At 46.0% G+C, this 18332-nt stretch overlaps 1 protein-coding gene across 1 annotated transcript in view; it reads right to left on the bottom strand.

Moving 5' to 3' along the window:
• LOC123835273 (solute carrier family 23 member 1-like) overlaps positions 1-17008 on the bottom strand; it is a 49924-nt gene extending 32916 nt beyond the window's left edge. Inside the window, exons 1-4 of the mRNA XM_045864224.2 lie at positions 16720-17008; positions 16018-16148; positions 13671-13814; positions 3937-4094 (exon numbers count right to left, since the gene is read on the bottom strand). Coding sequence (XP_045720180.1) covers positions 3937-4094; positions 13671-13814; positions 16018-16059 — 344 coding nt within the window. The 5' untranslated portion in view covers positions 16060-16148; positions 16720-17008. The remainder of the gene's footprint in view (positions 1-3936; positions 4095-13670; positions 13815-16017; positions 16149-16719) is intronic.
• Between the last annotated feature and the right edge of the window lie 1324 nt (positions 17009-18332).

Below are 18332 nucleotides of genomic sequence, written 5' to 3'. Positions count from 1 at the left end.
CTGTCCATAACAGAAATGGAAGGGACCTTCAGATATTGTGTAGTTGAACTCCTTCATTTTATAGATGAGAAAATTGAGCCTTAAAGAGGGTAGATGATTTGTCCAAGTTCCCATGGCGCAGAAGCCAAGACTGGAGTTCAGGCCTCCAGTTTCGAAGCTCAAAACTTTTCCATAATTATAATTAAGGCCATCTAAAGTTTAGGAGCTTTGAGTTTGTAACTCTTCATGGGGCCAGGACAAGGGTGAGGTCCCCGGTCCCCAGGGAGGTTCCTGCAACGGCTTCCTAACGCTACGGCAACCTCTTACATTCCTAGGGCCAGTCCTGGAAAATGTGGGGGTCTGGATTTTAAGGTTCTGAGAGAAAAACCAGAGCAAGCCCTGTACCTCTTTGAGTCCTTGGTGGAGGATCTGGAAGAAATCTTGGCTCACAGAGATGGTGAAGAAAGAGAGAGCTGGGAACTAACCCGCCAAAGCTGTGGGCACAGGTCTCCCACTCCTTAGCAGAGATTGCGAGAACTTAAGCCTTGGCATGTCGCCTGGAAATGACTTGCAAAGGAAGCACTTTGCAAAGTGCCTTCGATTGGATTCAGGCAAAAAGGTCATGCCAGACATGAACGCGGTCTACAGTCAGCCTCTCCTGGAAACAAGTGGCCAGCCCCATATCAGTCTAGACCTGTGTGGTTTGATTCAGATAATTGACAAAGAGGAAATGGATAATTTTTCCTGTCCAGTCATTTTCTGTCAAGACAGGTCGGGTAAAGCCCACTGTAGGAAATGTTTTCCATTTCCCTTCACAAACCCAGGGCTGAGCACAGGCCTGGCACAGATTAGGTCAAAAGGAGACTGATGGTGAAGGGACCTCACTTGCTTGGCTCCTTCTATAGTCCCGGGAGGGGCCCCTGCAATGTGTTCACTAGCCATACGTCTTTGTCAACTTGCAAAAGTAAACAGTTTCAGCCACATTTGGCTACAACTCTTGTCTCTTTGCACTGCCACCTTGTGGATTCTAAGTCTTGCATCAGATGGCATTTGAAAGGCCATAAGCACTTTCAGCATCTGGCTAAGGGGAAACTGATAAATTCAGTTTGAGTGTGGTAGGATGTACTTATGTGGTTTGAGACCACTAAACCACCCACGAATACTTAATTTATTTCTAGCCACCTTGGTGTCATGATTGTTTCTCACCATACTCCTACCACCCTCCGTACCAGCTCACTCTACCTCGTGACAAGAAGGCACAGAACCCGAGGTCACATTATGTCATGAATGTGTCCCATAGCACCTGACATTTGACATACGTGGGTGGTGGATGAGAAACAAGGTCTGAAATGTATGGTGCCAGAAGCAGGGCTTTGGAAAATTGGACAACCATCAGATCCACGAAATTGCCAGAAAAGATTTGGTTCTCATTGCTACGCAGGCAAGATGGAAGCTGTCTCCTCTCAAGAATATACTTAATAATGCACCATATACACTTATAAATGCAGCACGCATTTTTAAATTTTTTGATAGAAATCGAGTACAACAGAATTTCTGTGTTTGCAGGGCACAAACCCACAGCACTATTACAGTCTGTGCGTGAAGGCAGGATAATGTATCTCAGCTAGCAGTAAGTACAAACAAATTTAGACAAACCGATGATAATTCATGACTGAATTATCTTTCCTTCTCTTTATAAAATGAAGAGGTGATCAAAGAGTACACAGCCTTCAATTAAAGAAGAGTACACAGGCATAAAATGTGGGGGAGAAGTATTACAGGGGGCTGTAAGAACATTAAATAATAAAAACGGCATGCTATATTTTGGAATTTGTGGCATTTGTGGTATTTATCTACTTTTTAAAATTTGTGATTTGCTGTGATTTTTTTTCAAGTTAATAATATTCTCTCTCATATGTGATTTTGTATTCATACTTCTGTGTTTTTTCTTAAAGAGGACACCAAAAACAGTGTAAGCTTCCGGCTGAACAAAACCTGGATCTGTCCTTGGACTAGATGCTAAATTAATGTTAAAGGAAGAAGACGCAGGACTAATGGGTCTGAGGTGAAGGGGTGAGTGGGAGAGGGCTGGAGGACCCACAGAGAGGGATTTCCTGAGCTGATGGTAACCCAAGGGAGCCACTGTGTGGAGTTCTGGGAATCAAGGTGGGGCAGGGGGTGGTGGTGGAGAATAGGAAGAGGGGAGGTGTGGAAATGAGGAGGGGGAAAGCTCCAGAGACATTTTCCTGGCCTCACGATTTTGTCCAGGCCAGCTCCAGAGCAACTGGATTCCATTTTACTCAGACTAATTTTAGCAGTCTATGTATGAGCATAAAGGACTTGATGTTTTTGTTTTTGTTTTTTAAGATTGTATTTATTTATTTGAGAGAGAGAGGGAGAGAGAGGGAGAGAGCACAAGCAAGAGGTGTGGCAGGCAGAGGGAGAGGAAGAAGCAGACTTCCCACCGAGCAGGGAGCCCGATGTGGGGCTCGATCCCAGGACCCCGGGATCATGACCTGAGCTGAAGGCAGACGTTTAACTGACTGAGCCACCCAGGCGCCCCAAGGACTTGATGTTTTTTGTTTTTTGTTTTTTAAAGGTGATTCCACTGATTTTAACAATTGCGCATCTCAATGCAACTCTAAGGGAGAAAACGCAATATGAGCATGGGCCTTATTTTATAGGTCCCAAACCCCATATCCCACTCAGTGAATCTCTGGGGTCTTGTCTACTCAGAACAGAACTCCTCTTCTCTGTTCTTTGGGAAACTTTCCTCAGTAGGAGTCTTCATATTTGTTGCCCCGATGGGTGAGAGCTGGGCATCTGGTTTACGTTGCACCAATTAGCGCTCTTCCCTGGAATTTTAAAATGGGAGACTCGCCGGAGCAGAACTCACCTGCTTTGGGAGAGAAGTGTGAGGACTGCCAGCCGCCTGTCCACCATCCTGTGCAGGGAGCCTGTCTGTGACAACAGAGCACGCGCACTGGCAATGTGGTGAGGAGACTGCTCTGTCTTCAGACAGGAGAGCCCCCTGCACCTAGCCCGATGCTCCAGAGGGCCCCACTCTGCCTTCTAGGGGGAGGCGTCTGCGGGGCCAAGGGGACATGTCCACCTCAAGTCTGTGTGCCTCTCCCCTTTGAGAGCCAAGAATTCTCTGCCCAAATGGCCCTGAGCCTTTTCCAGAGCCTGCTTGGGCCTTTTCCTCAGGTCTGAAGGCAGACCATCATGGCAGACCACGATGCAGGTGCGCACAACCCCAGGCCCGAGGGTGGCATCAGCTATTTGGGGAATCTGGTGTGTGTGTGGGGGGGTGGAGCTTGGATACGCAGGCTGGGGTGTCCACATTCATGGATGTAAGACCATTTATAATCTGGAGCAAAGCTTGAGGTAGGAAGAGAAGGAGGAAGGCCACAGGCTGGGGATTGGCCCTCCCCATGTGGCTAAGTTCCAAAACAGAATTTTGGAGGTTGAATTTGGAATTCAACCTGGCCTTCCAGGTAGAATGATCAGAACATATCTTATTTAAGAGTCTCTAAGTTTGGTTTATAACCCTCCAATATTTGGACATCAGTGTGTGGGAATCCATTTGTATTCTTGCCCTGCATCTCACAAAGATTAGGGGCAGGCCTTTGTAGAAACAAGAGAAGTCCCATCTGAGTCCTTGTTCCTGACGCATGATGCACCTTGCCTTTCTCTTACCTTGATCTTATACATTAATAGAGAACAAATCTTTGCCTAAGCTAGTCTGGATTTATGTAACGTGAATTGAGAATCCTAGCTAATACAGACAGTAAGTGTTGGAGCTAGGACTTGAACCCAGGCTCTGATTCCTAGTCCCATGTTCCTTCTGTCAGGTCCCACCAGCTGCCTAACCACTTCTCCAGCTGCAAGCCAAGCAAATCTTGCTGATACTCCAGCAGTGAAAAGTCAGAAGCCAGAGAAGAGAGTTTTACCTACCTGACTCCTAAAAACACTTGCAGGAGAGTGCAGAGGCCGGAGACGAAGAAAATGGTGCTGATGAGGTAGCTCTGAGTCAGGGGGTCATGCTGCAGGCACAGGTCTTTGGCCAGGATGAGCGGCACTGCCACGAGCCCCCCCAGGGCTGTGAGGAAGTGCTGTGGGCAGAGCAGAGAGAGTGGACAGACAGGTAGATGCTGGGCTGCCTCCTCCACCCTCATTCCTGGTCCTCTGCCAGAGGAAAGAGCTCTACCTCTGGTCTCAGAGGAGCCTGACCAGGAGTGACAGGCAGACATCCAGATCAGCAGTGGGAACAAGGGAGACCAGGCAGCAAGAAACAGAGACCCAGCCTGAGGGTCTGGGGTTCAAGGGCAGAACCCTAACACTGGGAACTGATATCCTGGGTAAGAAACCCAGGCACAGACACAAAACAGGAGGACATAACAGGAACCAAAGAGGGGGCCTTCAGAAAAAGAACAAGGCAAGAGGGCTGCCTGGGTGGCTCAGTTGGTTAAATATCTGCCTTCAGCTCAGGTCATGATCTCAGGGTCCTGGGATCGAGCCCTGCAGCGGGCTCTCTGCTCGGCAGGGAACCTGCTTCTCATTCTCCCTCTGTCTGCCTCTCTGCTACTTGAGTGGTGTCTCTCTCTGTCAAATAAATAAATAAAATCTTTTTCAAAAATCTAAAAAAAATCTGAAAAAAAGAACAAAGTAAGAGGCTCATAATTAAAACAAGGTACAAGGTGAGGGCAAGACTAATGACCAGGAAGCCCTGCACACATTCCCCTGGACAGATCATATGTTAAGTCACAAAACAGCCTTGGCAAATTTAAGAAGGGAATCATACCAAGGGTCTTTTCTGACGGTAATGGTATGAAACTGGAGGAAAACTGGAAAATTCACAGATTTGTGGAAAGCAAGCAACACCCTCCTGAACAACCAATGGGAATAAGAAGAAATCAAAAGGGAAATAAAAAAAAATATCTTGAGACAAACAAAAATGGAAACACAACATATCGAAACTCCTGGGAAGCTCATAGTGATAAACGCCTAGAAGAAAAATCTCAAGCAACCTAACTCTACACCTCCAGGAACTAGAACAAGAAGAATAAACTAAGCCCAAAATTAGCAGAAGGGAGAAAGAATTTATATCATTAAAATGTCCATACTATCCAAAGCCAGCTATAGAGTCAATGAAATTGCTATCAAAATTTCAATGACGTTGTTCACAAGAACAGAAAAAACAATGCTGTAATTTGTGTGGGACAACCAAAGTCCTCAAATAGCCGAAGCAATCCTGAGAAAGAAAAACAAAGAAGCAGCCGTCATAATTCCGCATTTCAAACTCTATTACAAAGCTACAGTAATTAAACAGTATGGTACCTGAGAACTGGCTGATATTTTCATTTACCTTAAAACGTAAGACAAAAATGAAAGAATAAAAACATACCAGAATTTCATTTGTTTGCCAAACATAAGCAGATTCTTTACTAAATTTGATGGCAGTTTTTGAAAACTGGAAGGATGTTATTTTCAAAAAAACCCAAAAAACAACAAAAAAAGGAAAAACCAGAATAGGACTACCATAAAAGTAGACAAATAGACCAATAGAACAGAATTGAGAGCCCAGAAATAAACCCAAGCATACATGGTCAACTAACATTTGACAAGGAAGCCAAAAAGACTTGATGGGGGAACGGGTAGTCTCGTCAATAAACGGTGTTGCAAAATCTGGACAGCCACACTCAGAAGAATGAGAAAGGGAACTCCTACCTTGCGCCATTCACAAAAATTAACTCAAAATGGATTAAGGACTTAAATATAAGGCCCGAAACTATGAAAGTCCTAGAAGAAAACACTGTGGAAAAGCTCCTTAACATCGGGTCTTGGCAAAGATCATTAGCTATGGCACCAAAAGCACCAACAACAGCAGCAAAAATAAGCAAGCAGGATTACATCAAAGTAAAAAGCTTTGCGCAGAAAAGGAAACAGCAAAATAAAAAGACAGCCTACTTGGGGCGCCTGGGTGGCTCAGTTGGTTAAGCGACTGCCTTCGGCTCAGGTCATGATCCTGGAGTCCCGGGATCGAGTCCCGCATCAGGCTCCCTGCTCGGCAGGGAGTCTGCTTCTCCCTCTGACCCTCCTCCCTCTCATGCTCTCTGTCTCTCATTCTGTCTCAAATAAATAAAATCTTTAAAAAAAAAAAACAGCCTACAGAATGGGAGAAAGTATTTGCAAACCGTCTCTCTGATAAAAGGTTAATATCCAAAAAAAAATTTTTAAGATTTTATTTATTTGAGAGAGAAAGGGACAGAGATAGTGAGAGAGAGCACGAGCAGGGAGGAGAGGGAGAAACAGGCTCCCGGCTGAGCAGGGAGCCCGACCCAGGGCTCCACCCCGGGGTCCCCAATCATGACCTGAGCCAAAGGCTGATGCTTCACTGACTGAGCCACCCAGGCGCCCCCATTAATATCCAGAATGTCTAAGGAACTCACAGAGCTCAATAGCAAAACCCAAAGGATCTGTGTTAAAAGTGGGCGAGGGACTTGGAGCTCGGGAGGATGGCGGGGGGGGCGGGGGGGGCTCCTGAGCTCACCCCCGTCCACGCTCACAACTAGGTATCATCCCCAACCAAGTCAAGAAACCCAACAGTGATCCGAAGACCGGCGGAACAAATTCCACAGCTGAATGTAGAGAAGCAGCTGCATCTGGAAGGTTCGGAAGGTCAGAAAGGTGGAGAGAGGCTGCCCGCGGCGGGGAGGGAGCTGTGCAGCCAGAGAGGGCAGAGAAATGGGCCCTGGCACCAGGGGGCTCACACAGGGAAGACTAACCCCCGCGACGTTTGGCTTTAAACGCCAGAGGGGCTGAATTCTGGGAGTCTGTAAAACCGGGGGGGACTTGGAGCCCAGAGCTGTAAAAGGCAGCTGACTCAGCACTGGGCCGACCGGAAGGGGGAGTGACAGGCGGGTCACCGCCCTTAAAGAGCCAGCAGCCTGCGGGGAGAGGCACCGTAAAAACGGCAGTTCAGGGGCGCCTGGGTGGCACAGTCGGGTAAGCGGCCGACTCTTGGTTTCGGCTCAGGGCTCAGGTCGTGATCTCAGGGTTGTGAGACTCAGCGGGGAGTCTGCTTGGGACTCTCTCCCTCTGCCCCTCCCCCTGTGCACTTGATCTCTCTCTCTCTCTCTCTCTCTCTCTCTCTCTCCCTCTTATACAACAAACGGGAGACAGATCTGTTTGAACTGATTTCAGAGCGAGCCGGGGGACTTCTTTGAAAACAAGGGAGCCGGCAGGTGCCCTTCTCCCCCGCCCCCCCCCCCCCCCAATCCTCCAGCATAAACATAGAGCCACTTTGCAGGGCACTTGTGGCCTCCGCCGGGCTCAGGGCAAATTATGTTAAAGCTGTGCAGGTGCCTCGCCAGCCGCAGGGGGCGCTGCTGCCAGCCCCACGCACGCAGCCAGGGCACGGAGCCCAGCCTCACACCCCCAGCCGCCTGGCTCGCAGCCCCCAGCCGACAGCTGCCTACGTGCTTCGGGGAATCTGGCCTAGGACTAGTGGCCCAATGCAAATTCTGCTAACAAAATTGGGAATTTGGGAGCTGCCCCACTCCCAAATTGCCTGGCAGGCATGCCCCTTCAGAACTGGCCTGCCTGGGTCCCGCTAACACCACGGAGAACAGGCACAGCCCACAACAGGCAGAGAGCAGTACAGACTCAGACACAACAGCAGGGCATTAGCAACACACAGGAGACTCCCCCGAAGTGCCATGTCCTGGTGAACAGGGGACACTGCCCTGCAGGGCACTCAGGACCTCCTCTTCATAAAGCCACTACTTTCAAGAGCAAAATCAGAGCTATCTTAACACACAGAAACAGACACAGAGAGGCAGACAAAATGGGGAGACAGAGAAATTTATCCCAAATGAAAGAACAGGACAAGGCCATGGCCAGAGAGCTAAGCAAAACAGATATAAGTAACATGCCTGATAGAGGATACTCACCAGACTTAAGAAAAGAGTGGAAGACATGAGTGAGACCCTTAACACAGAGATAAGGAATAACACAGCAGAGATATAAGGGCTCAGTAAACAAAATGAGGAGCACATGTGATGGGATGAATAACAGGATAGGAGAAGCAGAGGAAGAAATGAGTGACCTCAAAGACAGAGTCATGGAAAGCAATCAAGCTGAACAAAAGAGAAAAAAGAATTACACAAAACAAGAACGGACTTAGGGAACTCAGTAAATCCATCAAACATAATAACATTTGTATTATAGGAGTCCCAGAAGAAGAAAGAGAGAGAACGGGGGCAGAAAATGTATTTGAAGAAATAATAGCTGAAAATGTTCCTAATCTGAGGAAGGAAACAGACATCCAGATCCAGGAGGCACAGAGAACTCCTGACAATATCAATAAAGGAGACCCACACCAAGACATAGTGTAATTAAACTTGCGAAATATAGTGATAAAAAAATCCTCAAAGCAACAAGACAAAAGAAGTCATTAACTTACAAGGGAAAACCCACAAGGCTAGTAGGAGATCTTTCAATGGAAACTTGGCAAGGCAGAAGGGAGTGGCATGATCTAGTCAAAGTGCTTAAGGGGGAAAATCTGCAGCCAAGAATACTCTATCCAGCAAGACTATCATTCAGAAATAGAAGGAGAGATAAAGTGTTTCCCAGACAAACAAAAACTAAAGGAGTTCATGACGACTAAACCAGTCCCTTAAGAGATATTAAAGGAGACACTTTGAGTGGAAAGGAGAGACCAAAAGTGACAGTATAAAGGCAGGAAACACAAAAGCAGTAACAATGAATATTTCTGTAAAAAATCAGTCAAGGAACTCACATACACACAAAAATATAAAATATAATAACATATACCTAAAACATGGGAGGAGAGGAGAAAAGAATGGATTTAAACTTAAACGACCACCAACTTAATATAGACTATTTGCAGAAGAGGTTATATACAAACCTAATGGCAGCTATATACCAAAACCACTAATAAACATGCAAAGAATAAAGAGAAATAAATTCAAATATATCACTGAAGAAAATCAGCAAAATATGGCAGAGAGAAAGACAAGAAAGAATCAGAGAAAATCGTCAGAAACAACCACAAAACAAGTAATAAAATGGTAATAAATAGATATCTAGCAATAATTACTTTGAATGTAAATGGACTAAACACTTCAGTCAGAATACACAGGGTGTCAGAATGGATTTTAAAAAAGACTCATCTATATGCTGCCTACAAGAGACTCATTTTAGACCTAAAGACGCCCGCAGATTGAAAGTGAGGGGATGGAGAAATACCTATCATGCAAATGGATGTCAAAAGAAAGCCGGGGGGAGGGGGGGGGCGGTGGGGGGGTGGCAGCAGGTACCTGGATGGCTCAGTCAGTTATGCATCTGACGCTTGGTTTCAGCTCAGGTCATGATCTCAGGTTTATGAGATTGGGCTCCAAACTCAGAAGGGAGTGTGCCTGAGGATTCTCTCCCCCTATCCCTCCCCCTGCCCACGCTCTCTCTCTCTCTCAAATAAATAAATAAATCTTAAAAAAAAAAAAAGCGCCAAGTAGCAAGACTTATTTCAGACAAAATAGACTTCAAAACAAAGACTGTAACAAGAGACAAAGAAGGACAGTATATAATAATAAAGGGGACAATCCAACAAGAAGATATAGCAATTATAAATATTTATGCACCCAACATGGGAGCACCCAAATACATATAAACAGTTAATAACGAACATAAAGGAACTAATCAATAGTAATACAATAATAGTAGGGGACTTTCACACCCCACTTACATCCATAGACAGATCATCTAAACAGAAAATCAACAAGGAAATAATGGCTTTCAATGACACACTGGAACAGATGGATTTAACAGATATATTCAGAACATTCCATCCTAAAACAGCAGAATACACATTCTTTTCAAGTGCACATGGAACATCCTCCAGAATAGATCATATATCAGCCCACAAAAAGCCTCAACAAATTCAAGAAGACCAAAGTCCTACCATGCATCTTTTCTGACCACAACACTATGAAACTAGAAGTCAACCACAAGAAAAAAATCTGGAAAGATCACAAATACATGGAGGTTAAATAACACACTACTAAACAGTGAATGGGTCAGCCAGGAAGTAAAAGAAGAAAAAAGAAGTACATGGAAACAAATGAAAATGAAAACACAACAATCCAAAACCTTTGGGATTCAATAAAAGCAGTTCTAAGAAGGAGGTTTATAGCAATACAGGCCTATCTCAAGAAGCAAGAAGAATCTCAAATAAATAATCTAACCTTAGCCCTAAAAGAGCTAGAAAAAGAACAATAAACAAAACCTAAAACCAGCAGAAAAAATGAAATAATAAAGATTAGAGGAGAAATAAATGAAAACTAAAAAAACAATAGAACAAGTCAATGAAACCAGGAGTTGGTTCTTTGAAAAAAAAAAAAAATCAATAAAATTGATAAACCTCAGGCCAGACTTACCAAAAAGAAAAAAGAAAGGACTCAAATAAATAAAATCACAAATGAGAGAGGACAAATAACAATCAACACTACAGAAATACAAACAATTGCAACAGAATATTATGAAAAACTACATGCCAACAAACTGGACCAACCTGGAAGAAATGGATAAATTCCTGGAAACACAAAATACCCAAACTGAAACTGGATAAAATAGAAAATTTGAACAGACTGATAACCAGCAAAGAAATTGAATCAGTAAGCAAAACAACTCCCAACAAACAAAAGTCCAGGGCCAGGTGGCTTCACATGTGAATTTTAACAAACATTTAAAGAAGAGTTAATACCTGTTATTCTCTAACTATTCCAAAAAATAGAAAAGGAAAGAAAACTTCCAAATTCATTCTATGAGGCCAGCATTATCCTGATACCAAAACAAGATAAAGACACCACTAAAAAGGAGAACTACAGATCAATATCCCTGATTAACATAGATGCAAAAATCCTCAACAAAATACTAGGAAACTGAATTCAACAATACATTTAAAAAATCATTCACCATGATCAAGTGGGATTTATTCCTGGGTTGCAACAGTGGTTCAATATTCCCAAATCAACCAATGTGATACATCACATCAATAAGAGAAAGGATAAGAACCATATGATCATTTCAGTGGATGCACAAAAAGCATTTGACAAAGTACAACATCTATTCATGATAAAAAAAAAAAAACCCTCAGCAAAGCAGGTTTAGAGGGAACAAACCTCAACATAAAAAGGCCATATATGAAAAACCCACAGCTAATATCATCTTCAGTGGGGAAAAACAGAGAGTCTTTCCTCTAAGGTCAAGATGTCCACTCTCCCCACTTTAATTCAAATTGTACTGGAAGTCCTAGCCACAACAATCAGACAACAAAAAGAAATAAAAGGCATCCAAATTGGTAAGGAAAAAGTAAATATTGCACTATTTGCAGATGACATGATACCATGAAAATCTGAAAGACTTCATCAAAAAAACTGCTAGAACTGATAAATTCAGTAGTCACAGGATACAAAATCAACATACAGAAATCTGTTGCATTTCTGTACACCAATAGTGAAGCAGCACAAAGAGAAATTCAGAAAACAATCTCATTTACAATTGCACCAAAAGTAATAAGAAACCTAGGAATAAACCTAACTAAAGAGGTGAAAGACCTATACACATGGAATGTGAAGGGCATTCCATGCTCATGGATAGGAAGAACAGATATCATTAAAATGTCTATACTACCTAAAGTAATCTATACATTTAATGCAATTCTTATCAAAATACCAACAGTATTTTTCACAGAACTAGAACAACCAATCCTAAAATTTGTATGGAACCACAAAAGACCCTGAATAGCCAACACAATCTTGAAAATGAAAAACACAGCTGGAAGGGCACCTGGGTGGCTCAGTCGGTTGAGCGTCCAAGTCTTGATTTCAGCTCAGCTCATGATCTCAGGGTCATGAGATTGAGCCCCACATCAGGCTCTGCGCTGGGCATGGAGCCTGCTTAAGATCCTCTCTCCCTCTCCCCTTTTCCCCCTACCACTCTGAAGAAGAGGAAGAAGAAGAAGAAGGAGAAGGAGAAGAGAAGGAGGAGAAGGAGAGGAGAAGAAGAAAGAAAAGCAAAGCTGAAGGCATCACAATTCTGGACTTCAACTTATATTACAAAGCTGTAGTAATCAAAACAGCATGGTACTGGCATAGAAATAGACACATAGATCAATGGAACAAAATAGAAAACCCAGAAATAAACCCACAAGTATATGTCAATTATTCTTTGACAAGCTGAAAAGAATATCCAATGGGAGAAAAGCAAACTGTTCAACAAATCATGTTGGGAAAATTGGACAGCTGCATTTGGCTTTCTTAAATTCAAAAATATGTCCTTACAGTTCTCTGAGTCAGTGGCTGTAGATCTATATTATCTATATTATCCATTTTATTGGCTCATAATAATATTTTTTAAGGGGCGCCTGGGTGGCTCAGTTGGTTAAGCGACTGCCTTCGGCTCAGGTCATGATCCTGGAGTCCCGGGATCGAGTCCCGCATCGGGCTCCCTGCTCGGCAGCGAGTCTGCTTCTCCCTCTGACCCTCCTCCCTCTCATGCTCTCTGTCTCTCATTCTCTCTGTCTCAAGTAAATAAATAAAATCTTTAAAAAAAATAATAATAATATTTTTTAAGTAGTATGACATCGGCTTTTCTTACTTTATGGAAAAGCACCAAGAAGTAAACAAAAGTGTATCCCATCCCTGATATTCTATATTGAACACTTTGTAAAATTAAAAGAAACACATCTGTGAGTCTGGCAAATTCATGTTACAGAAACTTAAAGAATCAAAAGTGAAAATGGAAAGCCACCTCCCCTTCCTTGGTTCTTCTTCCCAAAGCTACCTTTGTTAGTTTCTTAGGGATCCTTCAAAACCCCAAATCACTACATATACTTATTTCTATCTTTCTCTCTCTCTGTTTGTAACACACACATAAAAGATAACAGTATATACATAGTTATTTACTTTGCTTTTTTCACTTACCATCTATTGGGGAATATTCCCTAACTGCAAGAGAAATATATCTCTCACATCTGTTCGGATGTGGTCACAATTTGTTCAACCCGTTCCCTTTGAAGGATATTTGGGTTGTTTCTAGGGTTTGTGCTTATTTGTTTGTTGTGTGGTTTGATGTTAGTATCGCCAATAATGTTACAAGAATGTCTTTGTACTTATCTTAACAAGTCTTGCCAGTGTATCCACAGAGAAATTCTTAAGCACTGGGGACTGGGTTAAAGGGCATATGGTTTACATGTTGATAGAAACCACCAACGGCCATCCAGAAAGGCTGCACTAAAAAATGTTCCAACACAAGTGTTTGACAATGCTTGTTTCCCCAAATTCCCCAAGCCCTGGTTATCACATTTTTTAGTTGTTGCAAATCAAATAAATTGAGGTTGGTATCATGAAAATGATGCAGTCGGTGTCCTTGATGTTACCTATAGGCTTAGCATGAGGGAGACTCTTCCGCTAATTCCAACCCCCCACCCCCACACCCCTGAGAGAAAGAGAGACAAGGAGCTTTGAGTTCCCCTGGAGCTCAGCTACGTGGAAGACAAGAATATCAGTAACCAAAGTTGTAGATCTTGACTAATTGGGCCTGGGTGCGATCAGTGTGGCTTTTGAGGCAGAGCCTCTTTGGACCCAGGGCTCGCTGGGTGGCATTACCTGGATCCCCAAGAAGATGCAGAGGTACCACGGTGGGACATCCAGGATGCCGTAGATCACCGGGCTGCTGCTGGAGCTCCTGGCCTGCCCAGCCTTCTTCCTGCCTTGGCCATCATTGTGACAGTTGAGCACATTGTCACCCCTCTGCTGGGAACAAGAGAAGGACACATCTAGACATTTTAAGAGGAATCAAGTGGACTTCCTGATTTCAGCTGGGTAGATGGATGGCCTGCCAGGGGCAAGAGGCAATGGGATAGGGATAACGGTTGGCCAGTTTGGGATTTCTGGTCCAGACTCAAAAGACCAGTGATTTTCTACATTACATATCTTCAGTAGGGCCTGCGTGTGTGGTCTGGGGTCACGCGAGGGGAGTGGCTGCTTTGCCTGAAGCCCTTTGCTGAGTAGCAGCTTTGTGGAGGAGGGGTTGGGGGCCAACTCCAAGGTCAGACGATGGGCAGATTTCCCCCCCAGAAGGTACATGGGGATCCTGGCCCCAGAATGCTGTAGCTGCCCCCAGAGGGGCTCCCATGGGCCCTGTGTTTACACCCACCAAAGCTCTCCTCTTGGCATGGTTATTCTAGTGGACAGTTACCGTATCCATCGCTTCTGCTGGGCTGTGAGTTCCTAGAATGCACTGACTGTGCCTTACTCTTCGGTGCAGTCCCAGCTTCTAGATGAGCCAACACCTGTGTTCAGTGTGGACCGAATGAATGGACGCAGCGTGCCAATGTAAGCGGCTGCAGTGCCCGACTGCCTGGGGCTGCCAGGCAGGGCAGGAGGAGATCGGGTGCAGGGACAGCAATGGAGTTCCCGGGAGGAAGAGGGGTCCCTTGCCCCTCTGACTCCACTCACACCCCACACAGCTTCCAGTACCCTGCCTGGCCCTCTAGGTTTGTTTCCTAACACTCCCATCGACCTGGCTGTAGCCAATGGGGTCGTCCAGGTTTCTCCAAGTGTGGCCTCCGTTATCCTGTGTCAGAGTCTTAGCTCCCCCTGAGGGCCCCCCTTGAGCCCCCTGCTTCCCCTACCCACTTGCAAGAGCTCAACACCTCCTCCCCCTCACCTCTCCTGACCTCTCCACACTCATATGATTTTTCTCCCTGGTAACTCCCAGAGAGCACCCTGTGTCTCTCTGTTACATAATTTGCTGTTTTCTCTCTTGTACCAGAAACATTTCTGTGTACCCTGCGTTCCCCTAGCTAGGCCACAAGCTTTCAGGGTCAGGAAGCTGTCTCCCCCTTGCTAATGTTCCTCAAAGTTTCCAGCAGAGCAACATGATGCGAAACCAAAGACATCTCAGAAGAGTGGGTGCCGAGGATGAAGAGAAGGCAGGCCACTGAAAAGAGGATGGGTACAGGCCCAGACCTGCCACACTCTAGGTGGCCTCAGGTAAACCAAAATGTAGAAGTCTCTGACTGATTTCCCAAGACTTTTGTTTTGTTTTGTTTCCATGACGGTAGGGGCAGAAAGAATCCTGAAGAGAAAAAGAAGCGAGATCTCTCAAGTGCCTTCCACGAGTTCCTGGGAAAAAACAGCCGGGGTCTCTGCACCAGAGGGCTGAGCCTCTGTGGGCAGGGTCTGGCGGCCTGGCCCCAGGGGACAGCTGTGGGGGCCCAGCCCAAGTCCGTGGGTGACCCCCATCCTGCAGGGCCCGCAAGCCCCGGTGAACAGGAGCTCTTTCTCCCTGGGGGTGAGCAGTACCAAGAACAAGAGTGTCTCCACTCAGTTCACCCTCTTACTTTTAGGTGCTCAAAAATCGGTTGGGAAGGTGGTGGGGCCAGGGCTCAAGGACTCGCCAGAGAAGCCTCCAGAGGGGTTACTGTTACTGTATTTCTCTGGGCCTCAGGTTCCTCATCCGGGAACAGAAGCACCTGCACCGTTGGCTTGGAAGGAAGGAAATAAAACACATAAAGTGCCCGGGCTGTATTGGTTGTTTGGTAAATATTAGTTCTCTCTCTCTCCGATGCCCTCTCTCTTTCCCTTTGCTTTGTTTTAGAAAGTCCTTCTGATCAAAGAAATCATAGCATGGAGAAACCTGGAAAACAAATATTTAGGTATCTTCAGAGACCAACTGTGAATAAAGGTAAAACTAAAAGGATCTTCCAGTGCTTCCTCCTTGCTCGGGAGTGCATTCACCGAGTTCAGCACTCAGGGAGGCATCTTGGCCTCATGACGGCATGGTGGGGAAGGCAGGTGCACACCTGTCTAGTAATCTACAATCTTCTCTAGAACGTGAGCCACACGTGCTGAGCACAAATAATGAACTAGGGCACCGGGACCCCCTCCAGGCCTTTCTTCATTCTGCCTGCCCCCTTCTTCTCGTCTCCTCTCTTTCAGCCGCACTCACCAAAGGGTCGGGGTGCTCACAGCAGGTGATGGCAGAGCTCATGGCAACCTGGGGTCAGTTCCTGTTGGCCTCCTCCCAGGAGAGAAACGAAGCGAACCCGCTCCAGTTGAAAGAGATTAACGTCTCACTGCCTGCCAAAATCGTAAGGGAGAGAGAAAGCCAGGGATTCTGGGCTGGGCTGGCCCTGGGGAGGGTGGGGCTTCCAGACTTCCCTTCTTGCCCCCTCCAATCACCACAGGAGACCAAGGTGCACTCAGGTGCAGCAAATGTTTCATAATTTAATAAGTTTGAGAAAGTGTAGAGGAGTTAATGATCCTCTGTGACGCTATGGAAACAAATCAGATGCAGCCTTTTGGGAGTGGCATGAGACTACTTTCTGGAAGCCTGATTCCAGGAGGCGGGAGAAGAGGGGAGGTGAGGGTGAGGCCCTGGGCTGCATACACGGGCTTTGCAGTTTTTTAAAGCTGATTCTTAATGACTAGTTGAGCTGGAAAGGAAAAGCACTGAAGAAATAGTCTGGCCAGCCTGGCCTTTGAGATGCAATAATGAAGTCATCATGAAACATAGGGCATTACTGTTGATCTGGGAGAAGCTGCCAAGGTGCATTGGTGGAGCAAAGCCCTCAGGTGAGAACCTGAGAAAAAATGCTTCTAATCCTTAGGTGTCTGTCTCCCTAACACCCGGAAACGTCTAATAACCCACCTTTCAGAGAGAGAAGTCCGGGAAGGTGTACTCTTGCTCTTACTCTGCACAGGGTCCTCCTCAAAAACTCTGAATAAACCCCGCTCCGTGAAGTCCAAAGCCAGGCAAACACCAGCTACTCCGGGTGGTGGAATGTTCTGGAATGGATGGCACTGGGTCCTAAGGTTCAGGAAACACACGGTGGGAGGCACACAGACATCGGTGGGAATCGGTCCAAGAGGAAGCCCTGAAAAACACAACAACGAGGTGTTTGACAAGGGACGGGAGAGACCTGATTCGGGCTGTGACAGGAAAGCCAGCGGTAAGTAGCTGACCTTACCAAATACTTAGCTGTGTCCGCTGTGTATTACCTTACGTAACATTCACCACAAATTAGCAATCACATTCTTCTTTTACAGATTAAGAAATCGGGATGTTGATGGGCCTGTTAAGCTCTTTGTTGTTCAAGGTTCACAACCCATGTAGGAGCTGAGATTCAAGCCCAGACAGTCCTGTCCCACAGCCTGCAGAGGCCGAGGAGATCCTCACGGACACATGGCCCCTGCGTCTGAAGATGAAAAGGATGCAGCTCCAGGGGAGATGGCCCAGAGAGCGCGGCCACAGAGTGGGCTTCCCCGTGCCACCACTGAAGGGAAACGTGGGTCCTCTACAAATGGCACCCAGGGGCCTCGAGTTCACCTTAGGAGTGAGAGTGCGACTGCTTGGATGTGGGAGGGCATGGGTTCATTCCCACCTCTGTTGAACCCACTAAATGTGCAGGTCCCAGCGGGGTGGACTCCGAGGTGAAGACAGAGATCAGGTGCCACCGTTCACGCGGATCTCTGCCATGAGCAGCACAGGCTCTATTGCTCTAGGAAGGCCCAGCGGGTGTGGGGCATAGTGGGGGGCTGCCTTCGCTGCCCACCACAACCCCTACCCTCACAGATCTGGGCACGTAGGCAAAGTTGGGCTCGTGTCGGACCTCTCTTTTCCCTGTCACCTTGTGGAATAACATGGAAGAAGTTGACTTCTCGGAGACTCTGTCTTCCCCCACATTGAAGGTCCTACCTTTCTTGGCTATGCCTCTCCCTGTTGCTTGTTTAGGCATACAGTTAAACTCCCCCATGGTTTGAGGTAAAATGTTTAGCTCATCTATTAAGGTAAAACAGAAAGACAGTCTCCTGTTACCCAGTTTGTTTGGCTGGCTATACAGTCTGTTCCAGAACCTTCCTCACTCTTTCAGTCCTCTCCTCTGGGCCTGACACTCTTTGTTTCACGTGGTTCCTTGCATAAGTCCTTTGGCTTGTGGCCACCGCCGCTGTCCATGTAGTCCCCACCTCCCTCAGCAGCTCAGCTGAGGAGCCAGGCCAACACTTCTCCTTGTCCTCTACCGTCCACCCCTCAGAAGTCACTTCTACAGACTATGGTCCCTCCGCTCATCATTGGCCTGGCCTGGCTTCTGCTGCCTTTTCTTACCCTGAAGCAACTGTGGTATTCCACAACTCTTCCACAGTCTCAGCTGCCCCAGCTGGTGGCCTTGCCCTCCCTCGCCCACTGGAATCATCCTGCCATCCCATACACACCCCAGCTTGAGGTTCTCCATGCACGGCACATTTGCACATGATTATTTATAA

Source organism: Mirounga angustirostris, unplaced genomic scaffold (genome assembly GCF_029215605.1).
Source record: "Mirounga angustirostris isolate CCGP_5_RB_7025 unplaced genomic scaffold, mMirAng1.0.hap1 SCAF_12, whole genome shotgun sequence".
In the NCBI taxonomy this organism is placed as follows: domain Eukaryota; kingdom Metazoa; phylum Chordata; class Mammalia; order Carnivora; family Phocidae; genus Mirounga; species Mirounga angustirostris.
The sequence above is the reverse complement of the archived record's forward strand: the minus strand, read 5'-3'. Positions and strand labels throughout refer to the sequence as shown.